This window comes from Haliotis rufescens, unplaced genomic scaffold, assembly GCF_023055435.1.
Source record: "Haliotis rufescens isolate VD_foot unplaced genomic scaffold, xgHalRufe1.0.p SCAF_1, whole genome shotgun sequence".
In the NCBI taxonomy this organism is placed as follows: domain Eukaryota; kingdom Metazoa; phylum Mollusca; class Gastropoda; order Lepetellida; family Haliotidae; genus Haliotis; species Haliotis rufescens.
Window position 1 is genome coordinate 63,080,522 of NW_025963779.1, and position 16,982 is coordinate 63,097,503.

General features: G+C 42.6%; 3 protein-coding genes across 3 annotated transcripts; all 3 read right to left on the reverse strand.

The window, feature by feature from the left end:
- Nucleotides 1-2,383: 2,383 nt before the first annotated feature.
- Nucleotides 2,384-5,053, reverse strand: LOC125372399 (pyroglutamylated RF-amide peptide receptor-like). Its single transcript, XM_048382309.1, has 2 exons — nt 5,007-5,053; nt 2,384-4,334 (listed from the first exon to the last, which is right to left on the reverse strand). Exon 2 carries the CDS (start codon nt 4,330-4,332, stop codon nt 3,322-3,324), a length of 1,011 nt encoding a protein of 336 aa, XP_048238266.1. The 5' UTR covers nt 4,333-4,334; nt 5,007-5,053; the 3' UTR covers nt 2,384-3,321.
- Nucleotides 5,054-7,990: 2,937 nt separating this feature from the next.
- LOC124112533 lies at nt 7,991-10,308 on the reverse strand. Its single transcript, XM_046472692.2, has 2 exons — nt 10,238-10,308; nt 7,991-9,564 (listed from the first exon to the last, which is right to left on the reverse strand). The coding sequence occupies exons 1-2, from the start codon at nt 10,299-10,301 to the stop codon at nt 8,999-9,001; spliced, it is 630 nt and encodes a 209-aa protein (XP_046328648.2). The 5' UTR covers nt 10,302-10,308; the 3' UTR covers nt 7,991-8,998.
- A 2,237-nt stretch (nt 10,309-12,545) lies between these two features.
- Nucleotides 12,546-15,341, reverse strand: LOC124112565 (pyroglutamylated RF-amide peptide receptor-like). The gene is made up of 2 exons (XM_046472724.2): nt 15,141-15,341; nt 12,546-14,579 (listed from the first exon to the last, which is right to left on the reverse strand). Exon 2 carries the CDS (start codon nt 14,575-14,577, stop codon nt 13,588-13,590), a length of 990 nt encoding a protein of 329 aa, XP_046328680.2. The 5' UTR covers nt 14,578-14,579; nt 15,141-15,341; the 3' UTR covers nt 12,546-13,587.
- Nucleotides 15,342-16,982: the final 1,641 nt, after the last annotated feature.

Below are 16,982 nucleotides of genomic sequence, written 5' to 3' on the forward strand. Positions count from 1 at the left end.
CAGATCCCCGGATTTGAACCCGATAGAGCACCTCTGGGATGAATTGGATAGATGGCTACGCCGACGTCAACCACGACCCCAGACGTTGCAGCAGTTGGCTTTTACGTTGCAGGCCGAGTGAGCTACCATTCACAAGGATGTGATTCGCATATTCGTCTCTTCCATGGGCAGGATATGTCAGGTATCGATTCTAACGGGGGACATATTGATGGTAGATGACCTTCACATATGTACCGATAACTGAGATGACTACAATCACCAAGTGTTCTCTCCACAAAAGTTTGGCTCAATACCTTGTACGGTTCCTCTTATAAATGTATTTTCCTACCTCAGCCAAATCTGGCTTTGCGTTTCCTTTTTTGAAGAGTATATGTTCAGACATGTTTCCTTGGGCAGTGCTTATGGTTCGTTGGGAACAAAATACGCATTCTGAGTTTGATGATAAAAATGTTCGACTTTATCACGATGATGTTTTATTCCACTCATTTGATGATTCTGTGCTGACTAACATATTACATAACAGAGAAACCAACTTTATAAATACGACTTTACCGCGAAGTGTTTAAATCTAGTCATTGTGATAGTGACGGGCTGGAGCAGAACATTGACAGAAAACCAAAAGTAGACGTTTCCGAAAACTAATTTGTTTGTTTGTTGTTTAAGGCCGCACCCAACAATATTCCAGCTGTATGAGGACGGTCTGGCAATAATCGAGTCTGGACTACACAATCCAGTGTAGATAATCCTACGTAATTGGGATGTGATGACATGCATCAACCAAGTCAGAAAGTATGACCGCCCGACCTCCATTTCCTCGCCTTTTATGACAATCATAGGCTGCTCGGGATCTATATTCTTACCCGGAATTCCCATGTGTATCCCAAAAACTGCGTTGACAAATTTATGGAGACTTCGGATTCGGTATTATACACCAACACTTACTCAAACGACACGCGTGTATGATACACCAACACTTACTCAAACGACACATGTGTATCATTATATACACCAACACTTACTCAAACGACACACGTGTATTATACACCAACACTTACTCAAAAGACACACGTGTATTATACACCAAGACTTACTCAAACGACACATGTGTATTATACAACAACACTTACTCAAACGACACACGTGTATTATACACCAACACTTACTCAAACGTCACACGTGTATTATACACCAACACTTACTCAAACGACGCACGTGTATTATACACCAAGTCTTACTCAAACGACACAGGTGTATTATACACCAACACTTACTCAAACGACGCACGTGTATTATACACCAAGACTTACTCAAACGACACACGTGTATTATACACCAACACTTACTCAAACGACACACGTGTATTATACACCAAGTCTTACTCAAACAACACACGTGTATTATACACCAAGACTTACTCAAACGACACACGTGTATTATACACCAAGACTTACTCAAACGACGCACGTGTATCATACACCAAGACTTACTTAAACGACACACGTGTATTATACACCACGACTTACTCAAACGACGCACGTGTATCATTATATACAACGACACTTTCTCAAACGACACACGTGTATGACACACCATGACTTACTCAAACGACACACGTGTATTATACATCAACACTTACTCAAACGACACACGTGTATGACACACCATGACTTACTCAAACGACACACGTGTATGATACACCAAGACTTACTCAAACGACACACGTGTATTATACATCAACACTTACTCAAACGACACATGTGTATTATACATCAACACTTACTCAAACGACACACGTGTATTATACACCAAGACTTACTCAAACGACACACGTGTATGATACACCAAGACTTACTCAAACGACACAGGTGTATTATACATCAACACTTACTCAAACGACACACGTGTATTATACATCAACACTTACTCAAACGACACACGTGTATTATACATCAACACTTACTCAAACGACACACGTGTATGATACACCAAGACTTACTCAAACGACACACGTGTATTATACATCAACACTTACTCAAACGACACACGTGTATGATACACCAAGATTTACTCAAACGACACACGTGTATGATTATATACAACAACACTTACTCAAACGACACATCTACTTGGTTTCTTACATCAGTTATGTAAAGTTCACTGCAGCTAAAGTTTTCGGTTGGATCAGATATCAAGTTAGAATAATTATTTTTTTCTTTTTGTGTCAAACTAACCAAACACGTGTGATTGTTTTGTGTGTGCATCCTTAAAAGTGAGAACAACACCTTTGCCAATTTGACCTTTATTTGTTGAATCATAATCTTATTTCCCCTCTCTGAGTTTCACATCAGGTTTTTCTTCTCTTGAATCTTCCCCAGCTGCTACATCTTCCCTATGTCCATGCTACATCTGAATTAGCAGAATTGGTCCCAGTACCCCTTGTTTGTCCCTCCATGGGAAGTCTGAGGCAGAGTAGGTCCCCTGTAGTCCTCAGTGCTGTAACAGGTGACCAGTGGGGATCGCGTGGTCAATGTGTAGTGTGGCTGATAGCGAGTCCCGATTACATGTTGGTCAGACCTGCCCTGACATATTTCCGTGCCCCTGTGATATGGATGGAACATTGCTAATCATGGCCAAAATATAAAATTCACTCGCTCACTCACTCGCCACTCAGCTCAGTTCAAAACATGTTGTCTGTAACACGGCATGTGGACAGTGGTTACTTTGCATATATTTCTCCAGGGCCAGCTGTTTAATGCACTGGGTCTTGTGATCGGCAGGTCAGGGTACGTTAACAAGTCACAGAACAGATTCAAGTGATCTTTTTGTGGTTGCTGATGAGTTTGTCAGTTCAGTTCTAACTCTGCAAGGGCACACGAGAGACACAAGGTGCTGTCGGAACACCTTTGATGTGAATCCATAGACGAAAGGGTTGACTATACAGTTGATGAAGGGCAACATGAGTATAATCGAAACTGGTTATTCTCTGACGTTGACGTTTTATATCCAAGAAAGGTGGCCCATATAATAGTTATAGGAATCTAAAGGGGGTAAACCGATAGCCTCGCTGAAGGTAACTTAGCCATATTATGTACCAGCGAATCAAGACCTCCTTCTTTTCAAAACATTTCCTCTTTCTGGAGCTGCTTCAGCTGCTGCTTGATCTCCTGTTGTCGCTGATGCGTCACGTACTGATTCACTTATGCCTCCAGCAACTAGCCTCGCACCTCCAACATCCCACTCTGGACGGTCGAGTTCTGACGTGGCTTTACATTTGTCTCAACTTGGTTAAAACTTTGCTTTTCACAAAGTCTCATCGGTACTCTACAACACGGATTCTTGTGTTCGCTCGGTTTGCGATGGTGGTGGTGTCGACTCTTTCCTACCATTGCAAGCACAAAAGAGAGACACAAGGTGCTGTCGGAACACCTTTGATGTGAATCCATAGACGAAAGGGTTGACTATACAGTTGATGAAGGGCAACATGAGTATCACATCCCTCACATGGTGAACTGATTGCGAGTAATGAGAATGGTTGATACTTTGTTGTACAAATATAGCAAGCCCCATCCTCGGTGCAACACTCAGGAGGAATATCATGGTCAGCGTGAAGAACATGGCTGTGGGGTTGGAAAGCTTCGTGTGACCTTGACCTGACACAGAGTACCTTGACATTTGACGTTTGTGAGCTGCTATGTGCTTTCCAATTAACGAATACAGCACTGTGAGAGACACAACAATGGCAGTGAGCTCGAGTAGTAACCATGATACGTATATTGTAGCAAGGTGATATGTTTTTGCATATTCAGTGAAGTCAATATAGGTTATGTTTATCAAAGAGTAACTAGTAGTTATTCCATTTGTTGCGTTCACAACAGTATAGTTGACGTCTATTAGCAACGCATGTGGCGTGCATGAAAGAACAGAAATGAGGACACAACCCAAAAGTATCTTCTTTGCCAAAGAGGCATTAATCTGTGACTGCTGATCTTTACACATCTTTTTGTATCTTTGAACGGCAATGGTCACGTAAAACAGGCCCGTGTTGAAAACAAAGAAATGTTGCCCAACAGAAAACCATTTGGAGAAAAATGCTTCTTCGACATTCATTTTGAATAACACAAGTGCGGGTAACAGACATAACGTGCTCACAAGGTTGAGAAAAGCTTGGGTCTTAGTAAAGAAGCTGATGATATGGATGTTGATCTTCTTGGTGTAGATGAAGAGGATGAGACAGTTCCCTGGGATCCCTACAACCACTAGCAGCACACAGAAGAAGACGATGGAGGGATGAACCCGGATGAAGCTGGTCGTCTCTGGACAATTGTCCTGCATTGCTGAAAGCCAATACAATAAGTTGTTAGACGTCATCTTACATATACCACTTCCGTTGTTACCAGGGTGATGGTAACATGTAAAGGTGTATTATACCCTTGTAGTGTTGACGTGGACCTTCTAAATGATGCCAGAATAGCAAGTGTAAGTATGTCATAAACTCTGACCAGCCAACAGTTGGCGAACAATCCCCGTCTTAACACTGCATAGATATGTACAATCTTCAAATTCAACAAGTGTCAACACGACCGTACTTTAAAAAGGTAGTGAGGTGAAATGGAGCTTGACCTATTCAAGAATATTTTACTTATATGGCGACGTTTATGTGCGCTTGTAAAAATCAGTGCTTGTTTTACAGTGCTAGGGCACTGAGGTACCATGGCACATGGATACACCACTTACACACAGTGTACTGACTTCGAGCAGACCAGTTTTATCCACTTAATATCGAGGGCCAGGCAGGGTAACAACAAGTACTGTCTTTTAAAATCAGTACATTAAAAACGACCTTGACAATACGTTCTGCAAAGAACCACAAAAACATGACCACTACAAACATGCGTCCTTGTTTCTAGGATTGAGCTGGACAATGTTAACGTTGGAATTATCCGACTCGTTCGGTAATGTGTGAATAAAGTGAGTTTAAAGTGATAAAGATGTGATCAGTACATTACCGTTAGGATAGGGTTGATGGCCTCCAAATATCCAGATGACAACTGCGCTCAAGGAGTTTTGCATGAATGAACGCAATACACGGTCACCCTTCCTTGTTTAAATGTATTGGTTTCATGCGAAACTACAGCAGGGTATCTGAAGAGGATAGTGATTGGGCGGAAGGGTTGGCTGTTGAGTGAGTGAGTGAGTGAGTTGGGTTTAACGCCGCTTTTAACAGTATTCCAGTTATATCACGGTGTGTCAGCTCAATGTTGGAGGAAAGCCCGAAGTGATGCAGGTTTCAGACGTTTACCACTTCGGTGAAACCCACGAGCACGAGCAAGCGCCTTAGACGACTGGGCCACCCGTGCCCCCTGGCTGGTGAGAGAGAGAGTGGTTAGGTAACTGGGTAGGTGGGTGGCTGGCTGCCCACATCTATTACCACAGGAGCTGAATCATAATCAGTTTGAATCCAGGATTCAAACCCGCGGTGAGTGAGTGAGTATAGTTTTTACTGGAAATGGGCTTCACACATTGTACTGTTGAAATAAAATGTAGAATAAAATCCATCCCAAAAACATTACAAAAATGTAACAAATTGAACCTTTAATATGACGATTACCGTTGCGATAGCTTCAATGATGTGATTGCATTATACACAGTTCATTAAAGTCAGCTGTGTGGGACCACTTGGATTTCCCGCATCATATCAGGATGGAGTGCGAACTGTCCATAAGGAAGAAACGGCCTGTCGCCATTGATATACCCGTGTGAAATACACGAGTAGTACCACAAATATGTCCACTCATCTACGTCGCCATCACTCAGACATAGATTTTGGCGGTACCAAAGTTCCGTCTTCTACTCAAGATACGCAGCAACGCGTTGTTGATTTCAGCAGACCTTGCCAGGCAGTCAACCAAGTCAACCTAGTCAATGATGTAATTAATTCCAAATTACCTGCTACAACGTCTCGTGCTAGGTCGATCATAAATAGCACTGGTGTTTTCATTGCTTTGGATATGCGACCATATTCCGTTGTGGAGAATGTTGGATTTAGGCACCTTGTCAACAAACTCGAGCCAAGGTATCAGATTCCCACCCGTACACATTTTACAAATACTGTTATGCCTAAACCGTACGAGAACACGAAACGTGATGTCTTGAAAGAAATTGAAAGTACTTCGTCTGTTGCTATTACAACTGATAGGTGGTCCTCACGTGCCTCCACCGAGAGCTAATTCACAAGAACAGCACTTTTTGTCAGTGAAGAATGGCAAATGGAAAACCCTGTGTTGCAAACACGGCCCCTTCACGAGCACCATACTGCAACAAATCTAGCTTATGTTCTGACATCTGCTTTATCAGAATGGAAGATTGACAGGTATGAAAATATTGCTATATCTACTGACAATGCAAGCAGCATTGTTAGTGCTGTCCAGCAGTCACCAAGTCTCAACACTCACATTAGATGTTTGGCACACACTGTAAACTTGGCAAGTCAAAGGGCAATGCAAGTCAGTCAGATGATCAGGATTTGGGGGAGAGTTAGACGAGTCGTGTCATTCTTTCCAAGAAGCTCGCATGCTGCATCTGTCCTTAGAAGCAAATAGTTACTTCTTGAACTTCCCTGTCAGACACTCATACAAGATGTTTGCACAAGATGAATTCGAGATATAACATGCTGGAACGTTGTCTTGAGCAGCAAGCCACAATATTTGCTTCACTAACAGCCAAGGACGTCAGATAATATGCAGACTCACTTGTCACACTGTCGGATAAGGATGTCAGTTGTGTGGAGTGAGTGAGCATGTTTTTTTTACGCCGCTTTTCGCAATATTCCAGCGATATCACAACAGGGGACACCAGAAATGGGCTTCACACATTGTACCCATGTGGGGAATCGACGGGTCTTCGGCCTGACGAGCGAACGCTTTAACCACTAGGCTACCCCACCGCCACAGCTGTGTGGGGGATGCTACACGTGTCCTGAAGCCGTTGAAAACCATCACAACTATCCTGTGCAGTGAGAAGACACCCACCGTGTTACTGATTCTTCCACTCAAGGAACTGATTTTGAAAGCTATGGATGTTGTGGAATCTGATTCAGATCTTCATCAGAAGTGTGAAAACTGCTATTTCCAAAGACCTAAGGGACAGATACACTGTTCCAGATCTCAACCAGTTTCTGCAGGAGGCAACAGCCCTAGCTCCCAGGTTCAGGTCCCTGCCTTACCATGATGAAACTGGGCTTCAGGTTTTTACTAGACTGACAGTGGCATGTGCGTCAAACGTAAATTTATTCCTTTTTATCTAATGTTTTGTCTCAATTTTTAAATATTAGTTCATTAAACTAAATGTTTGAGAACTTATTATTAGCCTAAAAAATGAAAGAAGCAAACATTTTCAAATTACAAATTCCTTGAAAACACTTCTTTAACTGAAAACAATGATATAGTCAATGATTGTTTTATTCAGAGACAAAAATTAAAAGTATAGAAGATCTTTTTAATATAAATTCTGAAAACATGTTGCAGTCTGAAGTCAGAGTGAAAGAGGAACCTGCTTAACCGCTTCATGTTGAGCCTGAAAGCCATCCACTACCATCTGTATCATGTGTCTGGAGATATATAACATGTGTGAACGACATTCGAACCCACAATCATAGCGTTCTGGCACATCTAAGGGGCGCAATTCTGCACAGCGCCTTATACCCCACAAGGGACCGATTTAAATAAAAAATGTAGGATATAACAAATAGGTGACCATACCTTCAAGCTCCAGTTAATAAACATTTCAGATCCTGTGGTGTTTCGACTCGATTTATAGCTTATGTTCGACGACAAATATATGTAAAATTCTGTTACCACGTGTATGTGCCTGATGCAAACAATTAATTATTAACAAGGTCGGGAAATCAATGTCAGCACGCAGAGCAAACCGCTGTCTATTCATGTTTTCCTTCCGGCTAGAGCAAACGTAGGTCCAGCAAATATTACATTGAATGCATTCGTGGTCTATGATGTTTTGATGTTGGTCGCATCTCCCTTTGTTTGACTTACATGTTTGACAACACATTATGGACATAACTGAGTGTCTGGAACCATTGAGTGACTGTGTGAATGTCTTTACCCTTTGCCAACACCAGGTGTCGTCAGTGATTTTCAGTGATCCATTCATAGAATTTTCATTGCTATTTGCCTTTAACGCCCAATGGAATAATCGAAACTGGTTATTCTCTGACGTTGACGTTTTATATCCAAGAAAGGTGGCCCATATAATAGTTATAGGAATCTAAAGGGGGTAAACCGATAGCCTCGCTGAAGGTAACTTAGCCATATTATGTTCCAGCGAATCAAGACCTCCTTCTTTTCGAAACATTTCCTCTTTCTGGAGCTGCTTCAGCTGCTGCTTGATCTCCTGTTGTCGCTGATGCGTCACGCACTGATTCACTTATGCCTCCAGCAACTAGCCTCGCACCTCCAACATCCCACTCTGGACGGGCGAGTTCTGACGCGGCTTTACATTTGTCCTTAACTTGGTTTGCTTTTCACAAAGTCTCATCGGTACTCTACAACACGGATTCTTGTGTTCGCTCGGTTGGCGATGGTGGTGGTGTCGACTCTTTCCTACCATTGCAAGCACAAAAGAGAGACACAAGGTGCTGTCGGAACACCTTTGATGTGAAACCATAGACGAAAGGGTTGACTATACAACTGCTGAAGGGCAACATGAGTATCACGTCCCTCACATGGTGAACTGATTGCGAGTAATGAGAATGGTTGGTGGTTTGTAGTGTATATATAGCAAGCGCCAACCTCGGAGCAACACTCAGGAGGAATATCATGGTCAGCGTGAAGAACATGGCGGTGGGGTTGGAAAGCTTCGTGTGACCTTGACTTGACACAGAGTACCTTGACATTTGACGTTTGTGAGCTGCTATGTGCTTTCCAATTAACGAATACAGCACTGTGAGAGACACAACAATGGCAGTGAGCTCGAGTAGTAACCATTATGCGTATATTGTGGCAAGGTAATATGTTTTTGCATATTCAGTGAAGTCATTATACGTAATGTTTATCAAACAGTCAGTTATTCCAACTGTTGCGTTCGCAACAGTATAGTTGACCTTTATTAGCAACGCATGTGTCGTGCATGAAAGAACAGAAATGAGGACACAACCCAAAAGTATCTTCTTTGCCACAGAGGCATTAATCTGTGACTGCTGATCTTTAAAAATCTTTTTGTATCTTTGAATAGCAATGGTCACGTAAAACAGGCCCGTGTTGAAAACAAAGAAACTTTGCCCAACAGAAAACCATTTGGAGAAAAATGCTTCTTCGATATTCATTTTGAATAACACAAGAGCGGGTAACAGACATAACGTGCTCACAAGGTTGAGAATAGCAAGGATCTTGATGAAGAAGCTGATGATATGGATGTTGATCTTCTTGGTGTAGATGAAGAGGATGAGACAGTTCCCTGGGATCCCTACAACCACTAGCAGCACACAGAAGAAGACGATGGAGGGATGAACCCGGATGAAGCTGGTCGTCTCTGGACAATTGTCCTGCATTGCTGAAAGCCAATACAATAAATAGTTAGACGTCACCTTACTTATACCACTTCCGTTGTTACCAGGGTGATGGTAAAATGTTACAGTTTATTATACCCTTGTAGTGTTGACGTGGACCTTCTAAATAATGCCAGAATAGCAAGTGTAAGTATGACATAAACTCTGACCAGTCAACAGTGGGCGAACAATCCCCGTCTTAACACTGCATAGATATGTACAATCTTCAAATTCAACAAGTATCAACACGATTGTACTTTAAAAAGGAAGTGAGGTTAAATGGAGCTTGACCTATTCAACATTATTTTACTTATATAGCGGCGTTTATGTGCGCTTCTAAAAATCAGTTCCTTTTTTACAGTGCTAGGGTACTGAGGTACCATGACGTATGGATACACCACTTACACACAGTGTACTGACTCCGAGCAGACCAGTTTTATCCACTTAATACCGAGCGCCAGAGAGTGTAACAACAAGTACTGTCTTTTAAAATCAGTACATTTAAAACGACATTGACAATACGTTCTGCAAAGGACCACAATAACATGACCACTACAAACATGCGTCCTTGTTTCTAGGATTGAGCTGGACAATGTTAACGTTGGAATTATCCGACTCATTCGGTAATGTGTTAATTAAAGTTTGTTTATAGTGATTGTGATGTGATCAGTACATTACCGTTAGGATAGGGTTGATGGCCTCCAAATATCCAGATGACAACTGCGCGCAAGGAGTTTCGCATGAATGAACACAATACACGGTCACAGTTCCTTGTTTAAATGTATTGGTTTCATGCGAAACTACAGCAGGGTATCTGAAGCGGATAGTCAGTGGTCGGAAGTGTTGGCTGATGAGAGAGAGAGTGGTTAGGTAACTGGGTAGGTGGGTGGCTGGCTGCCCACATCTATTACCACAGGAGCTGAATCATATTCAGGTTGAATCCAGGATTCAAACCCGCGGTGAGAGAGTGAGTATTTTTTTTACGAAAAATTGGCTTCACACATTGTACTGTTGAAATAAAATGTAGAAGAAAATCCATCCCAAAAACATTACAAAAATGTAACAAATTGAACCTTTAATATGACGATTACCCTCACGATAGCTTCAGTGATGTGAATGCATTAAACACAGTTCATTAAAGTCAGCTGTGTGGGACGATTTGGATTTCCCGCATCATATCAGGATGGAGTGCGAACTGTCAATAAGGAAGAAACGGCCTGTCGCCATTGATATACCCGTGTGAAATACACGAGTAGTACCACAAATATGTCCACTCATCTACGTCGCCATCACTCAGACATAGATTTTGGCGGTACCAAAGTTCCGTCTTCTACTCAAGATACGCAGCAACGCGTTGTTGATTTCAGCAGACCTTGCCAGGCAGTCAACCAAGTCAACCTAGTCAATGATGTAATTAATTCCAAATTACCTGCTACAACGTCTCGTGCTAGGTCGATCATAAATAGCACTGGTGTTTTCATTGCTTTGGATATGCGACCATATTCCGTTGTGGAGAATGTTGGATTTAGGCACCTTGTCAACAAACTCGAGCCAAGGTATCAGATTCCCACCCGTACACATTTTACAAATACTGTTATGCCTAAACCGTACGAGAACACGAAACGTGATGTCTTGAAAGAAATTGAAAGTACTTCGTCTGTTGCTATTACAACTGATAGGTGGTCCTCACGTGCCTCCACCGAGAGCTACTTTACAAGAACTGCACTTTTTGTCAGTGAAGAATGGCAAATGGTAAACCCTGTGTTGCAAACACGGCCCCTTCACGAGCACCATACTGCAACAAATCTAGCTAATGTTCTGACATCTGCTTCATCAGAATGGAATATTGACAGGTATGAAAATATTGTTATATCTACTGACAATGCAAGCAGCATTGTTAGTGCTGTCCAGCAGTCACCAAGTCTCAACACTCACATTAGATGTTTGGCACACACTGTAAACTTGGCAAGTCAAAGGGCAATGCAAGTCAGTCAGATGATCAGGATTTGGGGGAGAGTTAGACGAGTCGTGTCATTCTTTCCAAGAAGCTCGCATGCTGCATCTGTCCTTAGAAGCAAATAGTTACTTCTTGAACTCCCCTGTCAGACACTCATACAAGATGTTTGCACAAGATGAATTCGAGCTATGACATGCTGGAACGTTGTCTTGAGCAGGAAGCCACAATTTTTGCTTCACTAACAGTCAAGGACGTCAGATAAAATGTAGATTCACTTGTCACACTGTCGGATGAGGTTGTCAGCTGTGTTGAGTGAGTGAGTATGTTTTTTTTACGCCGCTTTTCGCAATATTCCAGCGATATCACGACAGGGGACACAAGAAATGGGCTTCACACATAGTACCCATGTGGGGAATCAACGGGTCTTCGGCGTGACGAGCGAACGCTTTAACCACTAGGCTACCCCACCGCCACAGCTGTGTGGGGGATGCTACACGTGTCCTGAAGCCGTTGAAAACCATCACAACTATCCTGTGCAGTGAGAAGACACCCACCGTGTTACTGATTCTTCCACTCAAGGAACTGATTTTGAAAGCTATGGATGTTGTGGAATCTGATTCAGATTTTCATCAGAAGTGTGAAAACTGCTATTTCCAAAGACCTAAGGGACAGATACACTGTTCTAGATCTCAACCAGTTTCAGCAGGAGGCAACAGCCCTAGCTCCCAGGTTCAGGTACCTGCCTTACCATGATGAAACTGGGCTTCAGGTTTTTACTAGACTGACAGTGGCATGTGCGTCAAACGTAAATTTATTCCTTTTTATCTAATGTTTTGTCTCAATTTATGAATATTAGTTCTTTAAACTAAATGTTTGAGAACTTATTATTAGCCTAAAAAATGAAAGAAGCATACATTTTTAAATTACAAATTCCTTGAAAACACTTCTTTAACTGAAAAACAACAATGATATAGTCTATGATTATTTTATTCAGAGACAAAAAATTAAAAGTACAGAAGATCTTTTTAATATAAATTCTGAAAACTTGTTGCAGACTGAAGTCGGAATGGAAGAGGAACCTGCTTAACCGCTTCATGCTGAGCCTGAAAGCCAACCACTACCATCAGTATCATATGTGTCTGGAGATATATAACATGTGTGAACGACATTCGAACCCACAATCATAGCGTTCTGGCACATCTAAGGTGCGCAACTCTGCACAGCGCTTATACCCCACAAGGGACCGATTTAAATAGGAAATGTAGGAAATAACAAATAGGTGACCGTACTTTCGAGCTCCAGTTAATAAACATTTCAGATCCTGTGGTGTTTCGACTCGATTTATAGCTTATGTTCGACAACAAATATATGTAAAATTCTGTTACCACGTGTATGTGCCTGATGCAAACAATTAATTATTAACAAGGTCGGGAAATCAAACCGCTGTCTATTCACGTTTTACTTCCGGCTAGAGCAAACGTAGGTCAAGCAAACATTACATTTTATGTCTTCCTGTTCTATGATGTTTTGATGTTGATCGCATCTCCCTTTGTTTGACTTACATGTTTGACAACACATTATGGACACACATGAGTGTCTGGAACCATTGAGTGACTGTGTGAATGTCTTTACCCTTTGCCAACACCAGGTGTCGTCAGTGATTTTCAGTGATCCATTCATAGAATTTTCATTGCTATTTGCCTTTTACACCCAATGGAATAATCGAAACTGGTTATTCTCTGACGTTGACGTTTTATATCCAAGAAAGGTAGTCCATATAATAAGTATAGGAATCTAAAGGGGGTAAACAGATAGCCTCGCTGAAGGTAACTTAGCCATATTATGTTCCAGCGAATCAAGACCTCCTTCTTTTCGAAACATTTCCTCTTTCTGGAGCTGCTTCAGCTGCTGCTTGATCTCCTGTTGTCGCTGATGCGTTACGTACTGATTCACTTATGCCTCCAGCAACTAGCCTCGCACCTCCAACATCCCACTCTGGACGGGCGAGTTCTGACGCGGCTTTACATTTGTCCTCAACTTGGTTTGCTTTTCACAAAGTCTCATCGGTACTCTACAACACGGATTCTTGTGTTCGCTCGGTTTGCGATGGTGGTGGTGTCGACTCTTTCCTACCATTGCAAGCACAAAAGAGAGACACAAGGTGCTGTCGGAACACCTTTGATGTGAATCCATAGACGAAAGGGTTGACTATACAGTTGATGAAGGGCAACATGAATATCACATCCCTCACATGGTGAATTAATTGCGAGTAATGAGAATTGTTGATGGTTTGTAGTGTATATATAGCAAGCGCCAACCTCGGAGCAACACTCAGGAGGAATATCATGGTCAGCGTGAAGAACATGGCGGTGGGGTTGGAAAGCTTCGTGTGACCTTGACCTGACACAGAGTACCTTGACATTTGACGTTTGTGAGCTGCTATGTGCTTTCCAATTAACGAATACAGCACAACGAGAGTAACAACGACAGCACTCATCCCAAGTAACATCCACGTTATGTATATATGAGTGAACAGATAGATTTGCGCAAAGCCACAGTAAGGAATGCGTGTCACACAAGGGAAAGTTACATTTGCCCGCGTTACTCCAAGCAGAAACGCATGCGGAGAACATGACACAGCAGAAAACAGGACACACCCGAGCATTATCTTCTTGGCCGTAGATGCATTAACCTGTGATTGATGAACTCTACACATTTTCCTGTATCTTTGAACAGCAATGGTCACGTAAAACAGGCCCGTGTTGGTAACAAAGAAATTTTGCCCAACAGAAAACCATTGGCAGAAAAATGCTGTCTCGGGATTAATTTTTAATAACACATGTGCCGGCAACAGACATAACGTGCTAACGAGATTGAGAATAGCAAGGATCTTGATGAAGAAGCTGATGATATGGATGTTGATCTTCTTGGTGTAGATGTAGAAGATGAGGCAGTTCCCTGGGATCCCTACAACCACCACCAGCACACAGAAGAAGACGAGGGAAGGATGAACCCGGATGAATTTGACAAGTGCCGTTTCCGTACAATTTAAATTCGACATTTCTGAAATGAAAGGCAAAGTGAATAATTTGGCTTGGAAGGTTCCATAATGTGGATGAGGTAGAGATTACGTGTGACTTTATAGAGCTCTCTCTCTCTCTCTCTCTCTCTCTCTCTCTCTCTCTCTCTCTCTCTCTCTCTCATCAAACAAACTATAATAATACAAGTACAGATGCTCACAATACATTGATAATTAACCACTTAAAATCTCAAACCATAGTTAATAACTTCAGAATGAAACGGATTTCAATTATATCTGATTCGAAAGGGGTTTCTATTTTGTCAAGTCTGTTTTCTAAAACAGATGTGTGTATTTGGCTCACTTCACCAAACGTTTGATCTTCCAAATCTTAATTCCACAATCATCCTTATTCATTAAGTTTAAATATTCTATGTGGCAAAGGGCAAACTATCCGTTATCGATGTGTGGGCCTGTATATAGCAAGCAAGTCAAACACACAACTAGCAGCAACTGTCTCAACAACAGGGTAAACACCTCCAAGGTGCCACTAACCTATCACATTTCACAAACGTAATTTAAAACAGAACACGACACATAATTACCTAATTTTGTTCAAAGTAGAAAACACGTCAGCACAGCTTACAGTACCGTCACAACTCGGGTGTAGGTGTCTAACAGCGCAGTGAACACACAATCAACGTCCTCTGGTTTAGTACTCCCTAAGAAAATGTGTTTATGCGGTAATAATTTCCTTTCACTCCGCCTTCCGTGTGAAATGCGAAACTATAGTTTAGTGAATGTTCTAAAGTCCTGCAAAGGTGATGTGTGTATTTGGGATTTCCCAGTCTTCCTGACTTGAGGTGTCTCAGCCTCTCTGGCTTCAAATGTCTGTCTTCATTGTCAGAAATGTCCGAAACAGGAGATGGGTTGGAAAGGCGTGTACAGCGTGTTGAAAATCATTACACTTAAATAGGGATGAGCCTCCCTCTCCCTCTTGGTTAAATCGGGGGCACGGGTGGCCCAGTCGTCTAAGGCGCCGCAATTCGCTGTGCAGAGTTGCGTCCCTGGACACGCCAGAAACCTATGGTTGTGGGTTCGAATCCCGGTTCGTCCCGATTAAGTTTCTAGGTTTGTCAGCACCATACCCGTGCTCGTGGGTTTCACCGAAGTGGTAAACGTCTGAGTCCTGCATCACTGAAACTGGAACTGGAATACTGTTAAAAGCGGCGTTAAACACAACTCACTCACTCTTGGTTAAACCCACTGCAATACGATGCCACAGTTACCCACTCTCAGACACTGTCTACTGACCAGTCCTTGTGTCATCTCCTTAAAGCCTAAGGGCTGGGTACCAGCAAGTACCACGCACAAACGTATGTTGGTGAGTGGTTCTAACTACACGATGACACATACTGACATAGTGTTGTTACACTAGTAAGTGACTGAGTATGTTTTACGCTGCTTTCAGCAATATTACAGCAACATCACGGCGGGGGACACCAGAAATGGGCTTCACTCATTGTACCCATGTCCGGAATTGAATCCAGGTCTTCCGCGTGACAAGCGAATGCTTTAACCACTAGGCTACCCGACCGCCCCTCACACATTGTACCCACGTCGGGAATCGAACCAGGGCCTTCGGCGTGACGAGCGAACGCTTTAACCACTAGGCTACCCGACCGCCCCTCACACATTGTACCAACGTCGGGAATCGAACCAGGGTCTTTGGCGTGACAAGCGAACGCTTTAACCACTAGGCTACCTGACCACCTCTCACACATTGTACCAACGTCGGGAATCGAACCAGGGTCTTCGGCGTGACGAGGGAACGCTTTAACCACTAGGCTACCCGACCACCCCTCACATATTGTACCCACGTCGGGAACCGAACCAGGGTCTTTGGCGTGACAAGCGAATGCTTTAACCACTAGGCTACCCGACCACCCCTCACACATTGTACCCATGTTGGGAATCAAACCAGGGTCTTCGGCGTTTCGAGCGAACGCTTTAACCACTAGGCTACCCGACAGCCCTACGTATGTTGATTCCTGGGCAGATGCTCCATCGTCACCTGCTGAAGGTGCAAGGAGTGGCCTTGAGACGTTATTACAAATGATGAATATCGTCAAAGAGTCATGTTGTTCCAACATGTCCTTCAAAGAACAGGTTTATCACACTTTGAACAGTATTTCAATCATTAATGTGCAGGTGGAAAGTCATTAGTAATGCAGGTCGTATATTTTACAACAGGGATGAAACCCAGTGTGTCGAAAGTCCAAGAATCATAACCAAGGCAAATCCGGGATTCAACCCCACGATCATAGGAATGGCAAGGCACATATCAATGAACAGGTAACCTTTCAGGTAAAACCATACAACAGTAGTTACATCATCACACTAGACAGGTCACAATGTGACATACCTTGTTTGCTTTGAACAGAGAA

Coding starts and splice junctions, on each gene's coding strand:
- LOC124112565 (XM_046472724.2), bottom strand. CDS start 14,577: ATGTCGAATTTAAATTGTACGGAAACGGCACTTGTCAAATTCATCCGG.
- LOC124112533 (XM_046472692.2), bottom strand. CDS start 10,301: ATGCGAAACTCCTTGCGCGCAGTTGTCATCTGGATATTTGGAGGCCAT. Junction 9,565..10,237: donor CCATCAACCCTATCCTAACG/GTAATGTACTGA, acceptor ATTGGCTTTCAG/CAATGCAGGACAATTGTCCA.
- LOC125372399 (XM_048382309.1), bottom strand. CDS start 4,332: ATGCAGGACAATTGTCCAGAGACGACCAGCTTCATCCGGGTTCATCCC.